Source organism: Anticarsia gemmatalis, chromosome 12 (assembly GCF_050436995.1).
Source record: "Anticarsia gemmatalis isolate Benzon Research Colony breed Stoneville strain chromosome 12, ilAntGemm2 primary, whole genome shotgun sequence".
Taxonomy (NCBI): domain Eukaryota; kingdom Metazoa; phylum Arthropoda; class Insecta; order Lepidoptera; family Erebidae; genus Anticarsia; species Anticarsia gemmatalis.
Genome location: NC_134756.1, coordinates 1675392 through 1694515, shown reverse-complemented (window position 1 = coordinate 1694515; position 19124 = coordinate 1675392). Strand labels below are relative to the sequence as shown.

General features: G+C 36.1%; 3 protein-coding genes and 1 non-coding gene across 12 annotated transcripts in view; 1 reads left to right on the top strand and 3 right to left on the bottom strand.

The window, feature by feature from the left end:
- The window catches only part of sdt (MAGUK p55 family member stardust), a 189931-nt gene extending 186854 nt beyond the window's left edge, over window positions 1–3077 (bottom strand). The window contains exons 1-2 of one of the 2 annotated variants that reach the window (XM_076121312.1): window positions 2386–3077; window positions 558–673 (exon numbers count right to left, since the gene is read on the bottom strand). In XM_076121312.1, the coding sequence (XP_075977427.1) occupies window positions 558–673; window positions 2386–2521 (252 nt within the window). In that variant the 5' untranslated portion in view covers window positions 2522–3077. The remainder of the gene's footprint in view (window positions 1–557; window positions 674–2385) is intronic. The other variant, XM_076121314.1, reaches the window with a different exon arrangement.
- A 235-nt stretch (window positions 3078–3312) lies between these two features.
- TRNAQ-UUG (transfer RNA glutamine (anticodon UUG)) lies at window positions 3313–3384 on the bottom strand. Its single transcript has one exon. It is a non-coding gene; the product is annotated as a tRNA-Gln (tRNA).
- A 487-nt stretch (window positions 3385–3871) lies between these two features.
- slpr (mitogen-activated protein kinase kinase kinase slipper) overlaps window positions 3872–19124 on the top strand; it is a 78313-nt gene continuing 63060 nt past the window's right edge. For all 8 annotated transcript variants that reach the window (XM_076121180.1, XM_076121177.1, XM_076121183.1 and 5 more), the window contains exon 1: window positions 3872–4902. In XM_076121180.1, coding sequence (XP_075977295.1) covers window positions 4227–4902 — 676 coding nt within the window. In that variant the 5' untranslated portion in view covers window positions 3872–4226. The remainder of the gene's footprint in view (window positions 4903–19124) is intronic.
- LOC142977069 (uncharacterized) lies at window positions 13514–17194 on the bottom strand. The gene is made up of 2 exons (XM_076120759.1): window positions 16887–17194; window positions 13514–16602 (listed from the first exon to the last, which is right to left on the bottom strand). Exons 1-2 carry the CDS (start codon window positions 16952–16954, stop codon window positions 13953–13955), a joined length of 2718 nt encoding a protein of 905 aa, XP_075976874.1. The 5' UTR covers window positions 16955–17194; the 3' UTR covers window positions 13514–13952.

Genomic DNA, 19124 nt, shown 5'->3' with positions numbered 1-19124 from the left:
ACCGTAACAGACAGTCCTACTTATATTATAAATGCGAAAGTTTTTGAGTATGTATCTATGTATGGATATTTGTTACTCTTTCACGCAAATGCTACTGAACCGATTAAGATGAAATTTGGTATGTAGGTAGCTGAAGACCCAGAATAACACTGAGGCTACTTTTTACTTTACTATTTATATCGAGATTTGCACGGGAAGAGTTTCCACGCGGACGAAGTCGTAGGCGGCCTCTAGTCCATACCTCCATACTAATATTATAAATGCGAAAGTAACTCTGTCTGTCTGTTACTCAATCACACCTAAACTACTGAACCAATTTGCATGAAATTTGGTATGGAGATACTTTGATACCTGAGAAAGGACATAGGCTATATATCATCACGCTACGACCAAAAAGAGCAGAGTACCAGTAAAAAATGTTACAAAAACGGGGAAAAATTTCACCCATTCTCTCTTATTGGACGCAAACGAAGTTGCGCTGGCCAGCTAGTATACTACAAAGTAAAGCAGTTCTAAAGTAATTAGACTCATTATACAATGTTCCAGGATCATCTTACCTCATGTATATGTCCCAAGACCTCAGTGCGGGACATGTCTTCCAGCCTGGTCTCGTTCACATCCATGATCTCGTCAGCCAGCTCCAGGTTGTCCCAGTTGCCGGCTGATGGTGACCCTGAAATGTAACCTTTATTAGTGACGAGTTACAGGTCAGTATTGCATGAAAGTTAAGAGATTGCTTTGGGATATTTCCAGGATCTCATTTTTTTTGGAACAGTTCGGTATTTAACTTAGTCCTCAAATAGGTATGTCATATCTTGTGATGAGTAAGTAATGTCTATCGTAAAATCCGTTCCATTAGTGCTATTTAAAAGTCAGTTTAAAGTAGATACTTTAACTTTTAGATATTTTGGACGTTTCGTTAGTAAAAGAAGGCAATAAGATTTGTGTTGCATTTGCCTTTAAAAATCAATGCCTGGGGTAAGAGCGATGAAACCATGAGAGAAAATGAAAGCTGCCATTTGCCGTTAAGAGAAGATCTATCATTGATTTTATTTATTAGAAATCAAGTAATTTTTAAAGAAAATGAATGACCTATTTTGCCAATCTGGGATATCTTCTAACATATTCTAATAATATTACAAACCTACGGTTAATTAATAATAATTAACATGAAAAAGTATCGTTTATTCTAAAAATCTATAAATATCAAGCACGATTTCAAATCTTCTTTTCAAAACTCCTAGTGGTTAAACCTTTTCTTAGTGGCTCTTGTGTGGCAAATAAAAGAGAAGAAACAAGGCAATGTACAGTCTGTCCTTTAAATTAATGTTTGATTCATCCTTTTTGGCTGCGAGCCTAAAGTTGGGTTTGTTTGAACTCTTCACCGGAGAGCGATACTTGCCAATGGTCATTGAAAGCTTGCGATACTTCGTGTATGTACTGTGTTTAAATAAATATGTAGAATCTAACGATGTATTTTAAAACAAGCCTTGTAAGATTATGTACATCTTTATGAAGATTTTTATATTATGATAAAGAAATGAAGTGATCTTTTTTTAAATAGTGAAATGATTTTTATTTGGTTATAATCCTCACTCTACTCAGCAAAGGCCCCTCTCATCTTTTTCCAGTCGCCGGTGTAGTCTCTATTGTATGTTTTACGATAATCGGTGACAAATTTTCTCACATATTTTTGACAAAATTGTACTGCTAATGTCTACATAGAAGGTAATTCGGAATCGTAAAAAAATTATATAGATAAAAGACTAATATACTCGTAGAAACATTACCAAGATTACGGATAATAAAGGCTCTTAACACGTTACATTATTATGGTAAATGAAACCTAGAGTTGAAAAATATATAATGTAGTTATTCAAAACAACATTTGTGCCTCTAAAACGTAACCAGCTCTATTTAATTTCACGTCATGTGAGCTTGGCTCACATAATTCTATTATCAACCACTTTCCGATGCTGAATCGAGGTTAAATTCTGCATTAAACCAACTCGATCAAATTGTAATTATATTACCTACTGTTTATTAGCGTTTTTAGCTAATATTCATGTAAAAATAACCTGTACACACCCAAATCTTCACTAAGAATTTATTACAGGTCGTTTTTTAGTAAAATTCGTAAATTATTTTATATTTATTGTGATATAATAATAGTATGAAAAGCAAGTTTAGGTTAGTGAGTAATTGAAATTACATTTAATTTGATTTAATAAATCTATTTAACTTAATTGATCATACACGCAAAGGTATGCGTACAACACGCGAGTTTTAAGAGAGTATTCTGTCTAGATACTGGTGATAAAAAATCAATAATCACTGGATTATTTTATTAAAATGTACTAATGATGACTGAATAATAGTACTTACCGTATAATTTAATTTTATTATCTTTCGTTTGCACCACTATAATAACATAGCCCTCCAAATCCACTGATTTACACTTCACTGTTGTCATTTTATCTATCGCGTTTATTTGCGTGGTCGGTGCGTTAAACGTATTCATTTTGGTTTATTTATTATTTTGTTTCCTAAGTCTAAACACAAATGGCTATGAGAAAGGACCACACACGCCCCCCTCGCGCGACGCAAGATTTATTTTTTTAATTTCATGCCAACGTTTACGCCAACGCCACTTCAGACACAGCCCACTTTTTAAACAATAATTCATTTTTATTATTTTCCACATTATTTTCTAAATTCTAACCCGGAGATAGTAAATCGGCCATTATTATTTTGTAATCTCACTCGCCAACAAACGAACACTGGTCGGACATCTAAATAATTACTATCACAACATTTTTAACGAATACATTTTATTTTTACATGATTTTTCAGTGTATTGTCGAGATATAGGCAGGTTTCCCTTCGTTTTCACTGTGACCTGTCACGTTATGGTGTTTAGAGACAGCGCGCTTCGTATTTTTACACTTTTCTAACATTTATTTCATTGTACTAATTATGTGTGAGAAAACTGAGTGACTTTAGATACTAATTCGGTTATTTATCTATTATTTAAGGCGTATAAACGTGTATTTGAGGTTGAAAACCGGTCCCACGTCCGCGGGCTGGGTGGTCGCCGCGAATGGATACGACTATCCCATTTTCGCACGATCAATAATGCTCCCTACCCAGCATCCCTTCAGACTCCCACAGACTATCGCTCTGTTTTTCTCGCTTCTAATAACGCGGTACATGTGCGGAATAGTTTCGTTATTATTGAATAATTGTGAGTAAATTATAAAAAAATAGTAAAATAAACGAAATAAAAATGCAAAAAGAAATAAAAGAGACACAAGGTCCCACCGAGATTTGAACTCGGATCGCTGGATTCAAAGTCCAGAGTGCTAACCATTACACCATGGGACCGCTTGTGAGCATATGCAAAATAACACACTGTAATCTCATAATTGTTTTAATTTGATATTTGTTTTAGAATATTTTTTCTCAGTGCAAGATTTTTAAGTTGATCCATAATTTACCGACAAAAATGGCAGTTCTCTTTTCTTCAAAGACTTATCCTATAGTTCCTAAAACATTTATGAGATGGCAGTACGGCACAGTTGCAAAACGATCCGGCCGTCTGTTTATTGCATATAGCGCCATCTACTGTGCATTTACAACACTTCACCTTATCACATATTTTTGTTACAAAAGTGATAAAGATGAAAAAATACTTTTAAACTTTAAAATACCATGAAATAATTACATGCGTTTATTTGCGCCTACAAAGTTAATTCAATAAAATAAAACCGTATTAATTATAAAACCAGAAGTTTAAGTGTTGCTATCGTTTCTCCGACAGCGTCACGGAATTTTATGGTAAAGTGGTATTTATTCGCTAGCAACACTAAACGTCAGTTTGTCACTGACTTCGCTACGGTATGGTTGTCATTTCGTCCGTCTATCAAATAGCGTGATAGATGAATGGAAAATAATTAACTTTATCGCAGCGAAGACGCTCCTCGCATCTCCTCGAAACGTAACGTCGCGCGTGTTATAACACAACAGTGTACAAATTATAGTGTTCCCTTCGACACAACACCGCCATGATCGATGTTAGAAACAAAGATGGCGGAATAATACGGTGATCATAACCAAACGCGTTGTTTTGTCGTGTGTAGCGTTATGTGCTGTGGTGGGCGGCGGCTGCAGCAGTGTCGGGGCGCGTGAGTGAGGAGGAGAGGCGCGATGGGGGCGCGGCCGGGGTGATGCCGCCGCGGCCTGCGGCCGGCCGCGCGGCCATGGCGGCCGACAACGATCGCCCGCCGCTCGCTCTGTTCACCGCCGTGTACGACTATGTCGCGCAAGGAGAGGACGAGCTGTCCCTGCGCCGCGGCGAGATCGTCGAGGTGCTGTCCAAAGACGCGAACATCTCCGGCGACGAGGGCTGGTGGACGGGCAAGATCGGGGACCGCGTCGGCATATTCCCCGCCGTGTACGTCACGGAGGAGGACCCGCTGGCCGTGGAGCCGCCCCGCGTGTCCTTCTCGCAGCTCAAACTGGAGGAGGTGATCGGTGTGGGCGGCTTCGGGAAAGTGTACCGCGGTTACTGGAACGATGAGGTAGTGGCGGTGAAGGCGGCTCGCCAGGACGCCAACGAAGATATCGAAGTTATAAAAGAGAGTGTGTTGCAAGAGGCGAGACTGTTTTGGGTGCTGCAGCACGAGAATATAGTGTCATTGAAGGGTGTTTGTTTGGAAGAGCCTAACTTATGTTTGGTGATGGAGTACGCGCGCGGGGGGCCGCTGAACCGGGTGCTATCTGGTCGGAAGATCCGGCCGGACATCCTGGTGGACTGGGCCATCCAGGTGGCGCAAGGCATGGCGTACCTGCACGTCGGAGCGCCCATGTCGCTCATACACAGGGACTTGAAGAGTTCTAATGGTGAGCCACTTATTGTATTAAAACTGCAGTCTAGCTTTCTTCTTTATTTTTAGATTTTTATCATGTGCAATTAAAAGATTGCTTCAATTGGGGCAATGCCTGATATCATGCACCCAATTCATTATCAGCCAGATATCCTTTAACAGATTACTGAAGGTCACACACACAGCTGTTATCACAATGAAATTGGTTCAAATTCCTTAGATAACATTATTGATTGATTTTCCTGTCAGCTGATTTCGACAAAATACTAGGTTTTATCAAACATTACAATGATGAGGTACCTATTATTTCATGTTTATTTTGGGAAAATAATTTACTATACTGTTTATAGTGTAATTACTTGTGGTTGTTTTTCCTGCTTTTTAGAGTGTAACTATCTTGATTATCAATACTAAAAGGAATACCTGCCAAGCTTGATATATTCGGGTATTGTTAGGTTATAAAGTAGTAGTCAAGATACCTACCAATCTACCTACCTACTTATGTTTTTAGTTGTTATCAAGAAAGCAGTTGCTAAGTAGAGTCAGCTGTTTATGTAACTTTATGAAAATAATAGCTATAATTATATTAGAATCTAATAAGCATCATCAACAGCTTATTAAGGACCTCTACTGACAGTTTATATTCATACATAGGGATAGGCAGAAACCAAGGAACACCTCTTGAAACAATTCTTACAAACATCATGTGCCCCATTCACATCCATACATCTTGTCATACAAGATTACTGGTTTGCAATCTCTTAAAAAGTAGTCCCTTTTACACGGACTATAAAAACCTTATTCCCGATGAACAGTTCCAGCGCAATCGGATATTAATTATTAAATGTGGCGGCCTGCAAAGACCTGAGTACCTTAAAGTAAGCAGGTACTTAGGTAGTTGGCAGACTGCAATACATAAAACAAGTATGAAACAAGCCCTCATTATAATATGTCTGGCCACCCCTGCTTTAAACCATAAACTAAGCAATTTGGCACAATGCCAGGCTTAGAACTTCTGTCACTATGTCCGTATAGTTAGAACTATTTATAGCGTTTATCAGCTGATTTAATTAACTTGGTTGCTACGCAGTTAATTGCACAATTGTGTGAAATGTTACATGTTATCATTGACAACATAAATTGCAAGAAATAAATATTCTTGGATTCAATTTTAGTAGTAGGTAGGTATGTACTTTGACTTTTAAGCATATTTTTATTTCTATGTAAAGCCATCTGCTGAAGTGTTCTTTTATTATGGGTGACTGTTAAACTTTAGTACCATTATAAAAAAATTAACCATAGTTTCACAATACCTATGAATGTTTGTATGTATACCTTGGTATAATATTACCAAAAGAAAGCCAGCCATTCATAAATTTTAACAATTAAATCATTCAATGAAAGTTATTTACAATTTTCCTTCCTATCCACCAATAATGTCCGTCCACATGCTGCCACAACACTACAATGCCTTATATTAATCTAAACTAATATTATAAAGCTGAAGAGTTTGTTTGTTTGTTTGAACGCGCTAATCTCAGGAACTACTGGTCCGATTTATCGAGGAAGGCTATAGGCTATATATCATCAGGCTACGACTTATAGGAGCAGAGCAGCAGTAAAAAATGTTACAAAAACTTAAACGTAAATTTTGACCCATTCTCTTTTATGTGATGCAAGCGAAGTTGCGCGGGTCAGCTAGTAATACATATTTATACACTATACAGGAAAAATTAAAAGGTCAATCCTATACCAGCTGGATTATTGCGGCCACTCGGATTGAGTCCTATTGTGATGGAAGCAAGTTAACGTCAAAATTAGACTTTGGAAATCCAATAATAGTGTGTGATCAAGAGTTGATTTCGAATTAATATAATCTTAACGAAGCAAACTTAATAGTATCATAAAAAAAATTGCATCTAATCATGCATTTGTTTGGAACTTAGGAGTATGATGTGACATAAGCTTAAATTCAATATGATTGGAATTGCATTTGAGTAAGGCAGCAGTTCATTAATATATGTACATACCTATATATTATGTTGTTAGTACTTTAAACCTACATACCTAACTGAATTCAGGTCACAGATAATTTTCTTACTATTCATAATAGGTAAGTATGACCCTTATGCAAGACTAACATCAGAATCAGCCCACATTCGCTTTTTTGCCTCGCCTACATGCTTGAACTGTGATCGGAACTGACAAATCATGATGCCAACTTGTATATTTAAATATGATGTTATGATTATAATTAATTGATCACTTAAATACCTACCTATGATTTAATTTGGTAATGGTTTTTCTATTGGCAAATGGTTTATATTATTTTATTCTTACCAGCAGCAGCATAGAGCAGTGATAGCCGAGTGGTATAAGTTGACAGCTCCCATGCAAGTGGTCGCAGGTTCGAACCCTAGGCAACACACCAATGACTTTTCGAAGTTATGTGTGTATTAGAAATAATTATCACATGCTCCAACGGTGAAGGAAAACATCGTGAGGAAACCTTGCATGCCTAAAATTTGTTTAATACATTTATTGAGGGCATGCAAAGTCCCCAACCCGCACTTGGCCAGCGTGGTGGACTAAAGGCCTAAACCCTCCCTCATTACGGGAGGAGACCCTTGCCCAGCAGTGGGACAGTAATGGGTTAAATTTATTTATATTAATTTATTATTCTTACCAAGTTTTCTAAGATTCTGTATGTTGTCATGCTTAATGCAAACAAAGCTATGCATGAACCTAGGTGTATATTTTAGATAGTCTTCCAGACTTTGTCTTTAAGTACTATTCCTCTGCTCAGGCAGTAGGAATCCTTTCTGATGTCATAAAAGTTCAAAAGAATTAGTGCGTTCATACCTGCCGACGCAACTTCACCGTCAAATGGACGCGTTTCCGATTAAGCAAAGGATTTATAAGTTTCATTCTCGAATGATCTATTGTTGGACCCAGAACTTCCAGAACCCATGGAAAAATTGAAGCTAAAGTCGTAGTTTGCCTCTTATATTACCTTATCTTGATTTGCCAATAGTAAATTGTAGTAGGTGAGTATACAAAGTAACATAACTAAATGCTTTTCAAACTTTCTTGAGAGCAATATTTTCCTTAAACATTCCTCTAATTGTTACTTATCTCCTACTTAACATAGACTTAACAAACTACATTTCATTGATTGAACTGGGTCACATGTGTCAGTTCAACTGGTCTTAGGGTCTGTGACCTCTTTTCATACGATTTACACAATTCAAACAAAATTTACGCAGTTTTTGTCGCGTACACGTTTTTTGTTGTTATAGTATTGTGCAACTGTAGGTATCTAATGTTACTTTAGATTAATGTCGCCTAGCAATTTTAACGGTACACCATCTGTTCGGAAATTGACGGATATTATTTTATTTTTCGCGTGTCACGTCAACTTTTTTTAATGTGTTGTGTTTCTTGAGTATTTTCAGTACTTAAGTTGCTTAGAACCTATTTTTACCTCCATTGTTGCCTTGCTTTACATAGTATTCAATCACAATTTCTCATTAGCATATTTGATATTTCTAGTTCCTGCATTCGGTTCGACAAAGAACAATTAACAATCATATCACAGACTAGCTGACCCGCGCAACTTCGTTTGCGTCATATAAGAGAGAATGAGTCAAAATTTTCCCTGTTTTTGTAACATTTTTTACTGGCACTCTGCTCCTATTGGTCATAGCGTGATGATATATAGCCTATAACCTTCCTCGATATATGGGCTATCTAACACTGAAAGAATTTTTCAAATCGGACCGGTAGTTCCTGAGATTAGCGCGTTCAAACAAACAAACAAACAAACAAACAAACTCTTCAGCTTTATAATATTAGTATAGATTAGTATAGATAAATTATTCAGCAAATAGCCTCTTCAAAAACAGCATTTGTTCGTTCAATACCTAACTACACCTCCCAAATATTGAGCAATAATAATCATTCACTAGCAAGAAATCATAGCTATTCGATCCGTACACGTAATAATAAAGTGTCGAGTTGTATATCTTCTATGTGTGTGTTACAATGGCCACCCTAGCCCTCCAACATTTTCCCTCTGTCTGCATTTATGTCTTACGCACTACGTGACATAAAGCATGTATTATTAAGCTATTTATTGCCACATACACGTTATGAAATAGCTGATTTCGTAATTAAGATTAGTTTCTATAATACCTAATGGTAATTAGATGATATGTTTGGATTATCGCTCTATAAACACTAATCACTTTTATACCTTACCTATACAAAATTGAGAATTTAGAACATCAGTGAGGTGACATTCGCAGGCTTGTGTAGCTGACGGTGACCTGTTTGATAAGGCTACAACTCTTTGGAAATACACAAATTATAATGTAGATAAACCGTGCGTGCCAAAGCTCTTTACCAAGTTGTCGAACTATAACAAACATTTAAACCCTACTTTACTACCTAGTATAAAAAGAGGGCTTGGTAAAGTAATTGATAAAACAATAATAAAGACAAAGTTATGAATAAAAATAGAAAGTACCTAATGTATTTTCCAATCACGCTATCTTAAATGATTTAAAAACGCAAATGTCATTGATGACGTAGGACCATTATAGAGTGCTACGTCATTGAATATTAACTTATCTATGACGTCAAACACTCGAAACCAAAGTGGTCGAGCGACTTGATATTATCTTAATTTGCTACTTTAGAACCTGCTTTAGTCAAACTTCTATACTTTTCTATACTAATGTAAAAGTTGGGGAGATTGTTTTAACGCGCTTATCTCATAAACTACTTTTGCACAATTACTTTAGTGATTGGACGTACAGATGATTTGTTTAAATATAAATAAATATGTATATAACTCGGAATTATGATAGTCGTGTACCTAGATTATTATAGCAGTTATAATTGCGATCAATAACGCTATGCGCACGAGTTGCGTAGTTCCACAAGGGCAAATTCGCAAATGAGCCGGTCCTTTGGACCTTGGGCTATGTCACAAACTATTTTCTATTACTATGTGTACCTGCCGCTTTCCCATACTAGAGATTATTATAGTAGTAACTTCGGCTATCCATATTAACCTGGAAGTCAATGATAGACATACAGCAGGTTTGCAAACGTAACATTACATATGCATACGGATAACATTTTTTATCCATATTGAATTAGTTGGATATCGGAAAAATCGTGTAAGATCAAAAACTAATATTTAATAAACAAGGTCACATACTGAAATACCCCATATATATGTGTATAGTAGGCGTTACATTAGAAGTAAATTGAATAAGGATCGTCGCAGTAATAAACGTAACTTAGCCTATCCCTTATACAATACGACATAAGGAAATCATAATCATAGTGATAACGATGAGCTTTCAGTCCATATCCTGAAACCTTACATTGTGAAGGGACCTTGCGCTAAAGATAAACAGCTGATAAGCACTCGATGTGTAGTAAACAAACGTTATCATTTATTGCATTACAACACCCACGATGTTTTGGCTAATTGTTTGTTTGCCGGCTGTTTCTTTGTTTTGACGGACAAATATTTGTAATAGGCTAATATCATGTGACAAGTTGGATTGTAAATGAGGTATTTTCTGAGGCCCTAAAACTGATTAATAGTACAAAGAGTAACCGTAAGATCCTTCTCGTAAAACGAGCAGTCTTTGTTTGAAAGTTGCTTGTACAAATTGTTTGATGACGTATGATGGTGGGAACAAAGCGTGACTTAATGTGAGTAAAAATCTTCCTTTAGTTCTTTACAAGCTTTTCACTCTCAAGTTATTATATTCGCTTAGCCTTTGTTCCAAACTATGTTGGAGTCGGCTTCCAGTCTTACCGGATGCAGCTGGATACCAGTGTTTTACATGGAGCGACTGCCTATCTGACCTCCACAACCCAGTTACTTGGGTATTAACACGATACCCTTCGGTAAGACTGGTTGTCAGACTTTCAAGCTTCTGACTACTGTTAACGACTGTCAAAGATCTTCGAAAATGACAGCCGGGACCCACAATTTAACGTGCCTTCCGAAACACGGAGGAACTCGATATGTATAAGATGGTCACCTATCCACGGAACAACCTCGGCAAGCGTAGCTTAACCTCAGAGATCGATCCGTTTGGCTGTTGTAAACTAAGCCACGAGCTCCTCATTTTCACTCTTCCTTTCACACTTCCTTTTCACTCTCAAGTTAAGAATTGAAATGTATAAGGAATTCTTCAGTTTGATTCGAAATAAGATATATTTCCAAAGTGCTACAGAAGCACTCAGCAATAAAGAAAATACATTCTTCCTTGAACGAATCACGTACTCGACGGGGGAGTCAAAATTCTAATATTTCAATCTACCCCAATCTCTCCCTAGCGGGGTGCGCTAACCCTTTTACACCGTCCAATCGCTTGAAAGCTTCCTGTCATCGTATCTGCCATGTAATTGGACGTTAATGTTGATTTCCTTCATAATTTGTATGCTTGCTACGTTTTTCATTTGAAAATGCTTTTTGATTTGTGTCTGTTTGAGTTAAATAGAAAAGTATTTCATTTGTCGTACTCGCTCTTCGTTCTAATAAGTTAGAAAGTATTGTTTTGTAACTATCCTGATGAAATACTTTTCATAATTTTAACGTTATATAATGAAAATCAAGATTCTCACTATGTGATAATATATAGTGAAATCAAGATTTTCACCATGTGATAATATATAGTGAAAATCAAGATTTTCACTATGCAACTTTAATTAATACGTTTTTATCAAAATAGATACCCACCTAATTTCTTATTATCGGGAAATACAACTATTTCGTAACTCGTATTTTACGCTGTCGTAAAATATACGTAATGGAGAATGTTAACAAATTTGGATTATTAGCTCTCCATATTCTCTGTTAAAAATAAAAAATACTAGTGAAAGAATTACTTTGATACGTCAATTAGTTTCCGATTTATAAGTAAAACAAGTTGTAACCACGCGAATCGGTGTGACGTCATTGTACATTACGCTAAGTCTGGCTCACATAGTCTTTTTTAATAATATTTACTATTATTACACTTTAAATGTAATAAGCAGACGAAAACACAACAAAATACTGCATAAGCTATTACATCTACGGCTGTAGACTTGATATTAAGCGGGACGCGGCCCGCGCGGCATGGTGTACTATGACGTCACGCTGTTAGCGGGACTCGATATTTTTTGAAACTTTGAATGCTTGTAAAATCAAAACTACTTGGTATTTTTGACTAAAACAAAAACTAGTTTTCATGTACATGTACAGGCTTTACTGGGTCAAAATTTCAAGCGATTTGGCATACCTAGTAACATTCTCCATTAAATATAACATTGCGAAACAAGTTATCACTCAAAATCCAATTTGCATCATTATACAAATGAATACATTAAAGTCCAATTCCAATAATATTTATTGTGGTCGTATAAAACTGTATCTTTTTCTAACATAATTTGTATTATTCTTGGTACTGTTCTTTGAACAAGAGAAGCTGATTCGTTTGCACGCTAGAGTTAAGAATACACCTAACGAAAACCTAGATTTTATTTGATTTTATTCTAAACACAACGTTACTTATCGTGTCTACTTTTAACCCCCTATTTTTTCAACAAGACTAAAAACAGATCTCGCAAATCAAGAACCTGCTATTTCGTTTTTCTTGGACATTTCGAACTCTCAAAGCATGTGGCATCGTATTCGTAAGAATGTCCATTGGGAATCAATTCGCTAGTTGCACCGAGTAAGATCGTAAAATACGATGCGACGACGCACCGCAGTTTTGTGTATTGATTTATCTAAAAATCAACACGTAGACACTTGATGTAGTTTATTGTCTGGGAAATACCCTCTCCTCTCTACCAAATCTCCCTGCCCTGTCCAGTTTCCAGCCATGTCGGCAAATTACACCTTGGTTGGTATCTACAACGATGTCCACCAAGTTAGTCGACGAAGTCACAGTATTATAAAATAGAGCGCACTTATATGGACGATACCATACTGTCCGCTCCTGACCCGCACACGATTTTAGTGTAGTATCTTCCTTAGCAAGTAAGGTTAGGCTGATGATCTTCCTTAAGAATAGAAGTAAATAGACCGGCCGTACACCCGCGCATGACAAGCTTCCGATTTCTATGTGAATTGCGGTTTATAGCTTTTTGTTTGTTCGTTTGTCGTATGGTTAGTGGTCAACCTGTCAAAGTATTCAAGTCGCCGCAAAAGCCTTTAACATAGCTTAACGACTGTTATCTTAATAGCTTAATATCGTTACTTAATATCCCGCAGTTACATTTCACATTTCTACCCAACCTTGGGTGTATGTCATGGCCCCGTTTCCGTTCAATCTCCTGCACGTATCCGTTGTTTTGCAAGATTAATATCCTTCGTACTCAGCCTTGAGATTTAATGATCGTCTCGTTACCTTAGCTTTTAATATGTCGTGTAAATTACTCGGTATCATTGAATCGCTCGATTAGTACGTGATTGTAGTATGGGTGGTTCTACAAAAGTAGGGCAAATATTAAGGATATAATGTTTACATGAGTTTCCACTTCTAATTATTACGAATTTGGGTGGATATGATAGATAATCTAATAAACATGCTAACTTAAAATAGGCCAGTCACTTTATAAAGTAGTTTTTAAATTATTAAGGATTTTCAAAATTTTGCTTCCAGAGGACTGACGAAAACAACAGGGTACTGACAAATACACATTTTCATAAGAATAATCAGTCATTTATTAATCATTAAAACATTATCTTAGAATGTAATTATATCACATGTTCTTTTAACATTAATCCTTACAGGTAAGTATAAAATAATCACATTTTTTCTATTTATACTGACGAAACTTCCTCAGTATTAAAGTCAGCCTTGAATTTTTTTATTACCTTAACATTAATCAACGTTAAATTACTTTGAGGTAGTTCCACTCAACAGTTATACATTAAAAAAAAATAAACAATAAACAACTAAAACGAAATTATTATTTTTAAACAATAAAAATGAGATCCATTTTCTTATTAATCAACAAAAAGTAGTCTTATTCTCTCATTGAAATTTACTTTTCAAAAACATCAAAATCCTCCTTAAATTGATAAAATACTCTATTTCCTTTTGTAACGAGATCTGGTACAGGTAACTTATGGATTATTTGTTCAAACGGTACGTCTGCAACATCCTTTTCATCCAATTTAAATAGAGTTCCATTCTGGTCACAAACTTTAAGGAAAGTCACTCTCATCTCGCCGTCATCATCGATATCAGAGGAGCAGATAGCCGCATAACGATACTCTTTATTCCTTATCATATATTTAATTAAAACATAATCTCCGTTGCTATAAAGACTTTCTTGTTGTGAGCCGCTAACTGTTGGCGTTGATAAATTGCAATCCAACTCAACAGGGTGGTTATTATGGTCTTTCGCGTAAGTGGACAGTGGTGCATCATCATCTTCAGAGGAGTCTGTGAACACTGTGGAAGTGTTTAGACGCGTAACTTGTCTACCTGGCAACTTTGTCTGATAATTAATAGATCCGAGCTTGTAATGATCACATCCATCTGGGCTGCAGAAACAACTTAGTGACTTCAAGGTAAGATTGTTAGGGCAATAAGCTGTGCCTGTGACCTGATGTACCAATAGTGTCCCCTTGAAAGCAACGATTTCAGATGGTTTGTCGTTAATGAAAGTATTCATCTGCTCAATCTCACAGCCTTCAATCACATCCACTTTTATACCTGGACATCTCTCACGAACGACAGTTGCAAAATCTTTTAAGTTAGTAATATCACCTCCAGTAGCAATTACTTGGTCCGCTGTTCGTTTACAGGTGGCTCCCACACCATCTGGTGCCCCTTTTCCGTGCCCAGCCTCATGATAGTTCCAGGAATATTTTATAATATTGGGGATCATGTCTTGCAGTTTACACGCCAACACATAGAACATATATTTGTTCCTGTATTGAGTGACAGGACCATCACTGAGAAAGTGGATGTTTTCAATACTTGATGGTAGTGATTCCAGAATAGGTTTGAGATGAGCCCAAATTGCTCCGACGTTATGAGACAGATTGGATGACATTGTGCAGTGTGAAATGACAGATCCTTTTAGGTAAACGACAACAGTATGCAAAGAAATTTGGGTGCGCGAACCGCCAAAGTGGAAAGATTGAATTTCCTGGTTATATTTAGTGCAGAAGTTTTCTGAAAAGTCCATATGCACTATGGCGTCGTTCTCTGACAAAGATTCTTTCAGTTTTTTAAACGAATTATGCTGGTGTACAATGTAAAATACATGTCGGAAAAAGTTGGGTAAATCCTTTTCGAGTTTTGCAATGAGATCTTTGGGTAATATCTCCTGTTGTTCTTTTTTATGTTTGGTCACAAATCGTTCTTTCTTCGTCTTTAAATCAATTATAGATTCTTTCTTACTCACCCACTGTTTCAGCAAGATCGGTTTTGACTCGTCGTAATCTTCGTAATTTAAAGTTCTTGAGCAGCACTCGTTACATGTTCTCTCCAGACATTTCTCTGAATATCGATCGCAACAAAGCGTTTTCAGCAAGCTCTGATAATTATTTACCGTCGCAAGAATATTTGCCTTTTTTAGAGCAGCAAGTTGAAGATCTATATTTTCGTGCGTCGTGCAAGCACAGGTATCGCGGTTTGATAATGTAGGGGGCACCACCCAAAACGGTCGAAGTCGAGTAAATAGCGAATAACTGATTTTCAATGGAACTGTTTTCAAAAACTTCTCATGCAGATTTTTCATATTATCCAACAGATACATCTTCTGTTTTTTTACCTGTTTTCGAGTCACAAATTCTTTCTTACCTGCTGCTTGGCGGCTGTTCGAATCATCTTCTAAAAATTGCCTAACTAAACTTTGAATTTTATTTTTTCCTTCCGTCTTCGTTTTTTCGTTTAGATTATGTCCAGTTTTTTTCTTAGTTATTGCTTTATTTTTTATAGTCCATAGTTTGTATTTGTCGACAAATCTTCCGGATATGGCGTTTTTAAAGTTCCTTTTTTCTTTGTGACTTCTTATTTTAGTGTAGTTTTCTTCTAACTGAATTTTAATAACCTCGCCGAAAAGCGCCTTCTTCACCAATTCCTTCTTTTGCGTTATATCTTCACTCATCTCTTCAATTCTGGTTTTTGGCGTTTTTTCAACAGATTTAACAACTTTCTTCAACTCTTTTTTAACTCGTCTATATTTTTGACGCTGAGTATTCAGTTTAGTTTTAAGTTTTGAAATTACAACTGCCATCTTCTTTAATTGCTTGTTTCTGGATTTTCTCTTTCTTTCGCTTCTTTTTTTTGCTTCTTTCACTCTTTTGTCTTCTTGAAGCACTTGCGGAACTGGTACTACAATTGGTTGCATTTCATCGTCAGTAGTTGCAGGGGTATTTTCGCGTATAAAATTATTAATACTTTCCTTTAAGTGGTGTTTCTTTTGCCTGTAGTTCGAGGAATATTCTTTCCATTTCCTTCTGGTTGCTCGTTGCTCTCGAGGTGTCATTTTATTAATATTTTTTCTTTGTCCTTTCTCCTTTTTTCTTAGATACTGTAACCTTTGTTTTTCTTTATACTCAGCTAATTTGATAGGGTCGCTTTTAATCTTTGCTAATCGAGCCTTTTCAGCTTCTCGTTTTTTTTGTAATATCTCTTCCCGAGATAATTTTTTTTTAGGAGGCGGCATGATGTTATACCTGAAATAAGTAAAAAAAGACCTTAAAAGTGGTATTTTTTAACGTAAAAGCAGACAAAAACAAAATCTGTCAGTACTCTGGAAAATATGTCAGTCCGCTGGCATAGTAACGGACAACGGACTGACGCCAAAGTACTGACGAAAAGGATGCAATTTTATAATTATAGCCAGAAAGTACGTTCCTTTTCGAATTTTGTATTATTACTAAACAATATTATTACAAATTATAATTAACTGTATATGAATCGAAACAAAATTCAAGTTTACAAGTAAATGCCAACTCACCACAGTACTGAAATGTTGACTGGACCCACCACGTGCACACGGAGTAACCGCGACTCTAACACTGACATCGTAATGGCGGCCGTCAATCGGCGTTGCTTGTAGCTAGCTTCACTATTAACCTTGAAGCATAGCCGGGCTGTAACCTTGAGTCTGACGTATTTACCGGGAATTTCAAATTTTAAAAACACACAACGGACTGACGAATGATTCTGAACACAAAGTTTATTCTTTATTTTAAAAATAATTGCAACAATATTACACTTGAAAGCTTTGGTAAACACTGTAAAATATATCGCAAATTTAGATTAAATAGTAAGTTTTCTTAAATAATTGGCAATTTTTAACATACAGCCACTTGATTGCGCAGTTTTGGAATTGTGACATGCCAAAAGACTGACGATTTAAGGATCTATCGTGATTTTTAATATACTTGTAATGAAAATAAATACCTGATATTGGATGACCAAATAACGGATATTTGATTATTTTAAATCCAATTAAAGTTTCCAGTAAATATATTAAAACTTTGTATTTATGGACTGGTGACATCAAGTTACCCATTTTTTGTAGAACCACCCGTATGTTAATGGACCTACTATAGTTTATTTTTACTTATTTAGGTACTTGTGTGCTTGTATGCTTATATATTGCTCAATAAATAGGTATACCTGAGGCTATCAAACATACTGTAGAAAGCGTTTCCTTTTTATGTTATTAGCTAAGATACCTTATCATTTGGTAGCTTTTTGTCTGATTCTGTCTAAATAAATAAGTAACAACATCTAACTTAATGTTAAATTTGCCAATCAATTTTTACAAAGACGATTATTTTAAAGGCATTTTGCACCCAAGATTACGGAAATCTCCGATCCCCTACAACTTTAGGATTCATCTTTCTTCATCCATTAATCAAGCGCAAATTATACCATCATGAAATCCATATCATGACTAACATGTAAATTGAAAAAAATATCAATTTCTCCTATCAATAAACAACATTTATTTTCAAAATCATATTAACACTTGTGCTGCTAACTTTCACTTGTCACATCACAGCTGGCAGGACTGGCAGTGTCGCGCCAAATTCAGTCGGTGTGACGTATTTTGTTAAATTAATGTTAATTCACCACGGCCGTTTATGGTGAACAAAACATGTGAGAACACTGTCGGCGTTTCAACACAGTTTAACCAGTGAGATAATTTAAATATACATTTTGATCCACAACTTGCTGAATCGCTGGATTAAATTTACTCTACTATTTTAAATATGGAGCAGATTTTAGAAAAAATAGGTAGCCTATGTTTGATCCTGGGTCTCGAACTAGCCCTATGCTAAATGTTATAAAAATCGTTTTAGCGGTTAAGCGGTAAAAGTGTGACACATGAATGGACAGATTATTATAGTATTAGTATGTAGGTATAAACGTGGAATATGGATATCTTTTCATAGAATGTTACTACACATCTGTAACCTCACGTTTAAGTACTTTTTAACTTTACTGAATTATCTTTTTAAAGTAGAATGCTTTCTTAAGATCTTACAAAGATGTCGGTGCACTGTTTTAGTATACTGTGGTATCTGAGTGACGTTGCAATGATAAGGGAAGAGCTTATTATGTGACTGACATTTGAAGGCGGCTGTGGACTGGTTTCTTAAGTTCAGACAGACTGGTTTGTATGAAATAATCTTTTCGTTTCGGCGCTAGGAATCTCTTGACATATTTATCTCATTTTATGAATGGGTTTTGAGGTACATAGAAAAAAGCGCAAGCAGCCAAGAGAAACATTTTTATGAATATGGTCGTTACTGCCTAGGTATTAAGAGTAGAGTTGTTACCCAGGTAGTTTTTGACTACCTAATTAGGGTTACTTAACAAAAATAATTGTCATATATATAAAGCTGTCTGTAGCTTTTAGCCAATAATTGCCTGAGTAAGTTCTTTTAAACTTTTAATTTCCTTGACATAATGTCATCCATCGGTTTTTCTCCGGCACATTTATAAAAATCACCCTTCCAAATACATAAAACTGAATGAAAAAAAGTCTATATTTACCTCATTTGTACCTGCAAACCACATCTCCACATTTACCGTCCCCATATCAAAGAAGGGATCCACCTAACCCGGATCTAACGTAAAAGGTCTTTAGAAAAACGTTTACAGTTTTGCTCCACGTCACAAACGTTTGATTGCGCTAAACGGATGCGATCGGCCTTAGTTCGCGGACGTCGATGGCCTA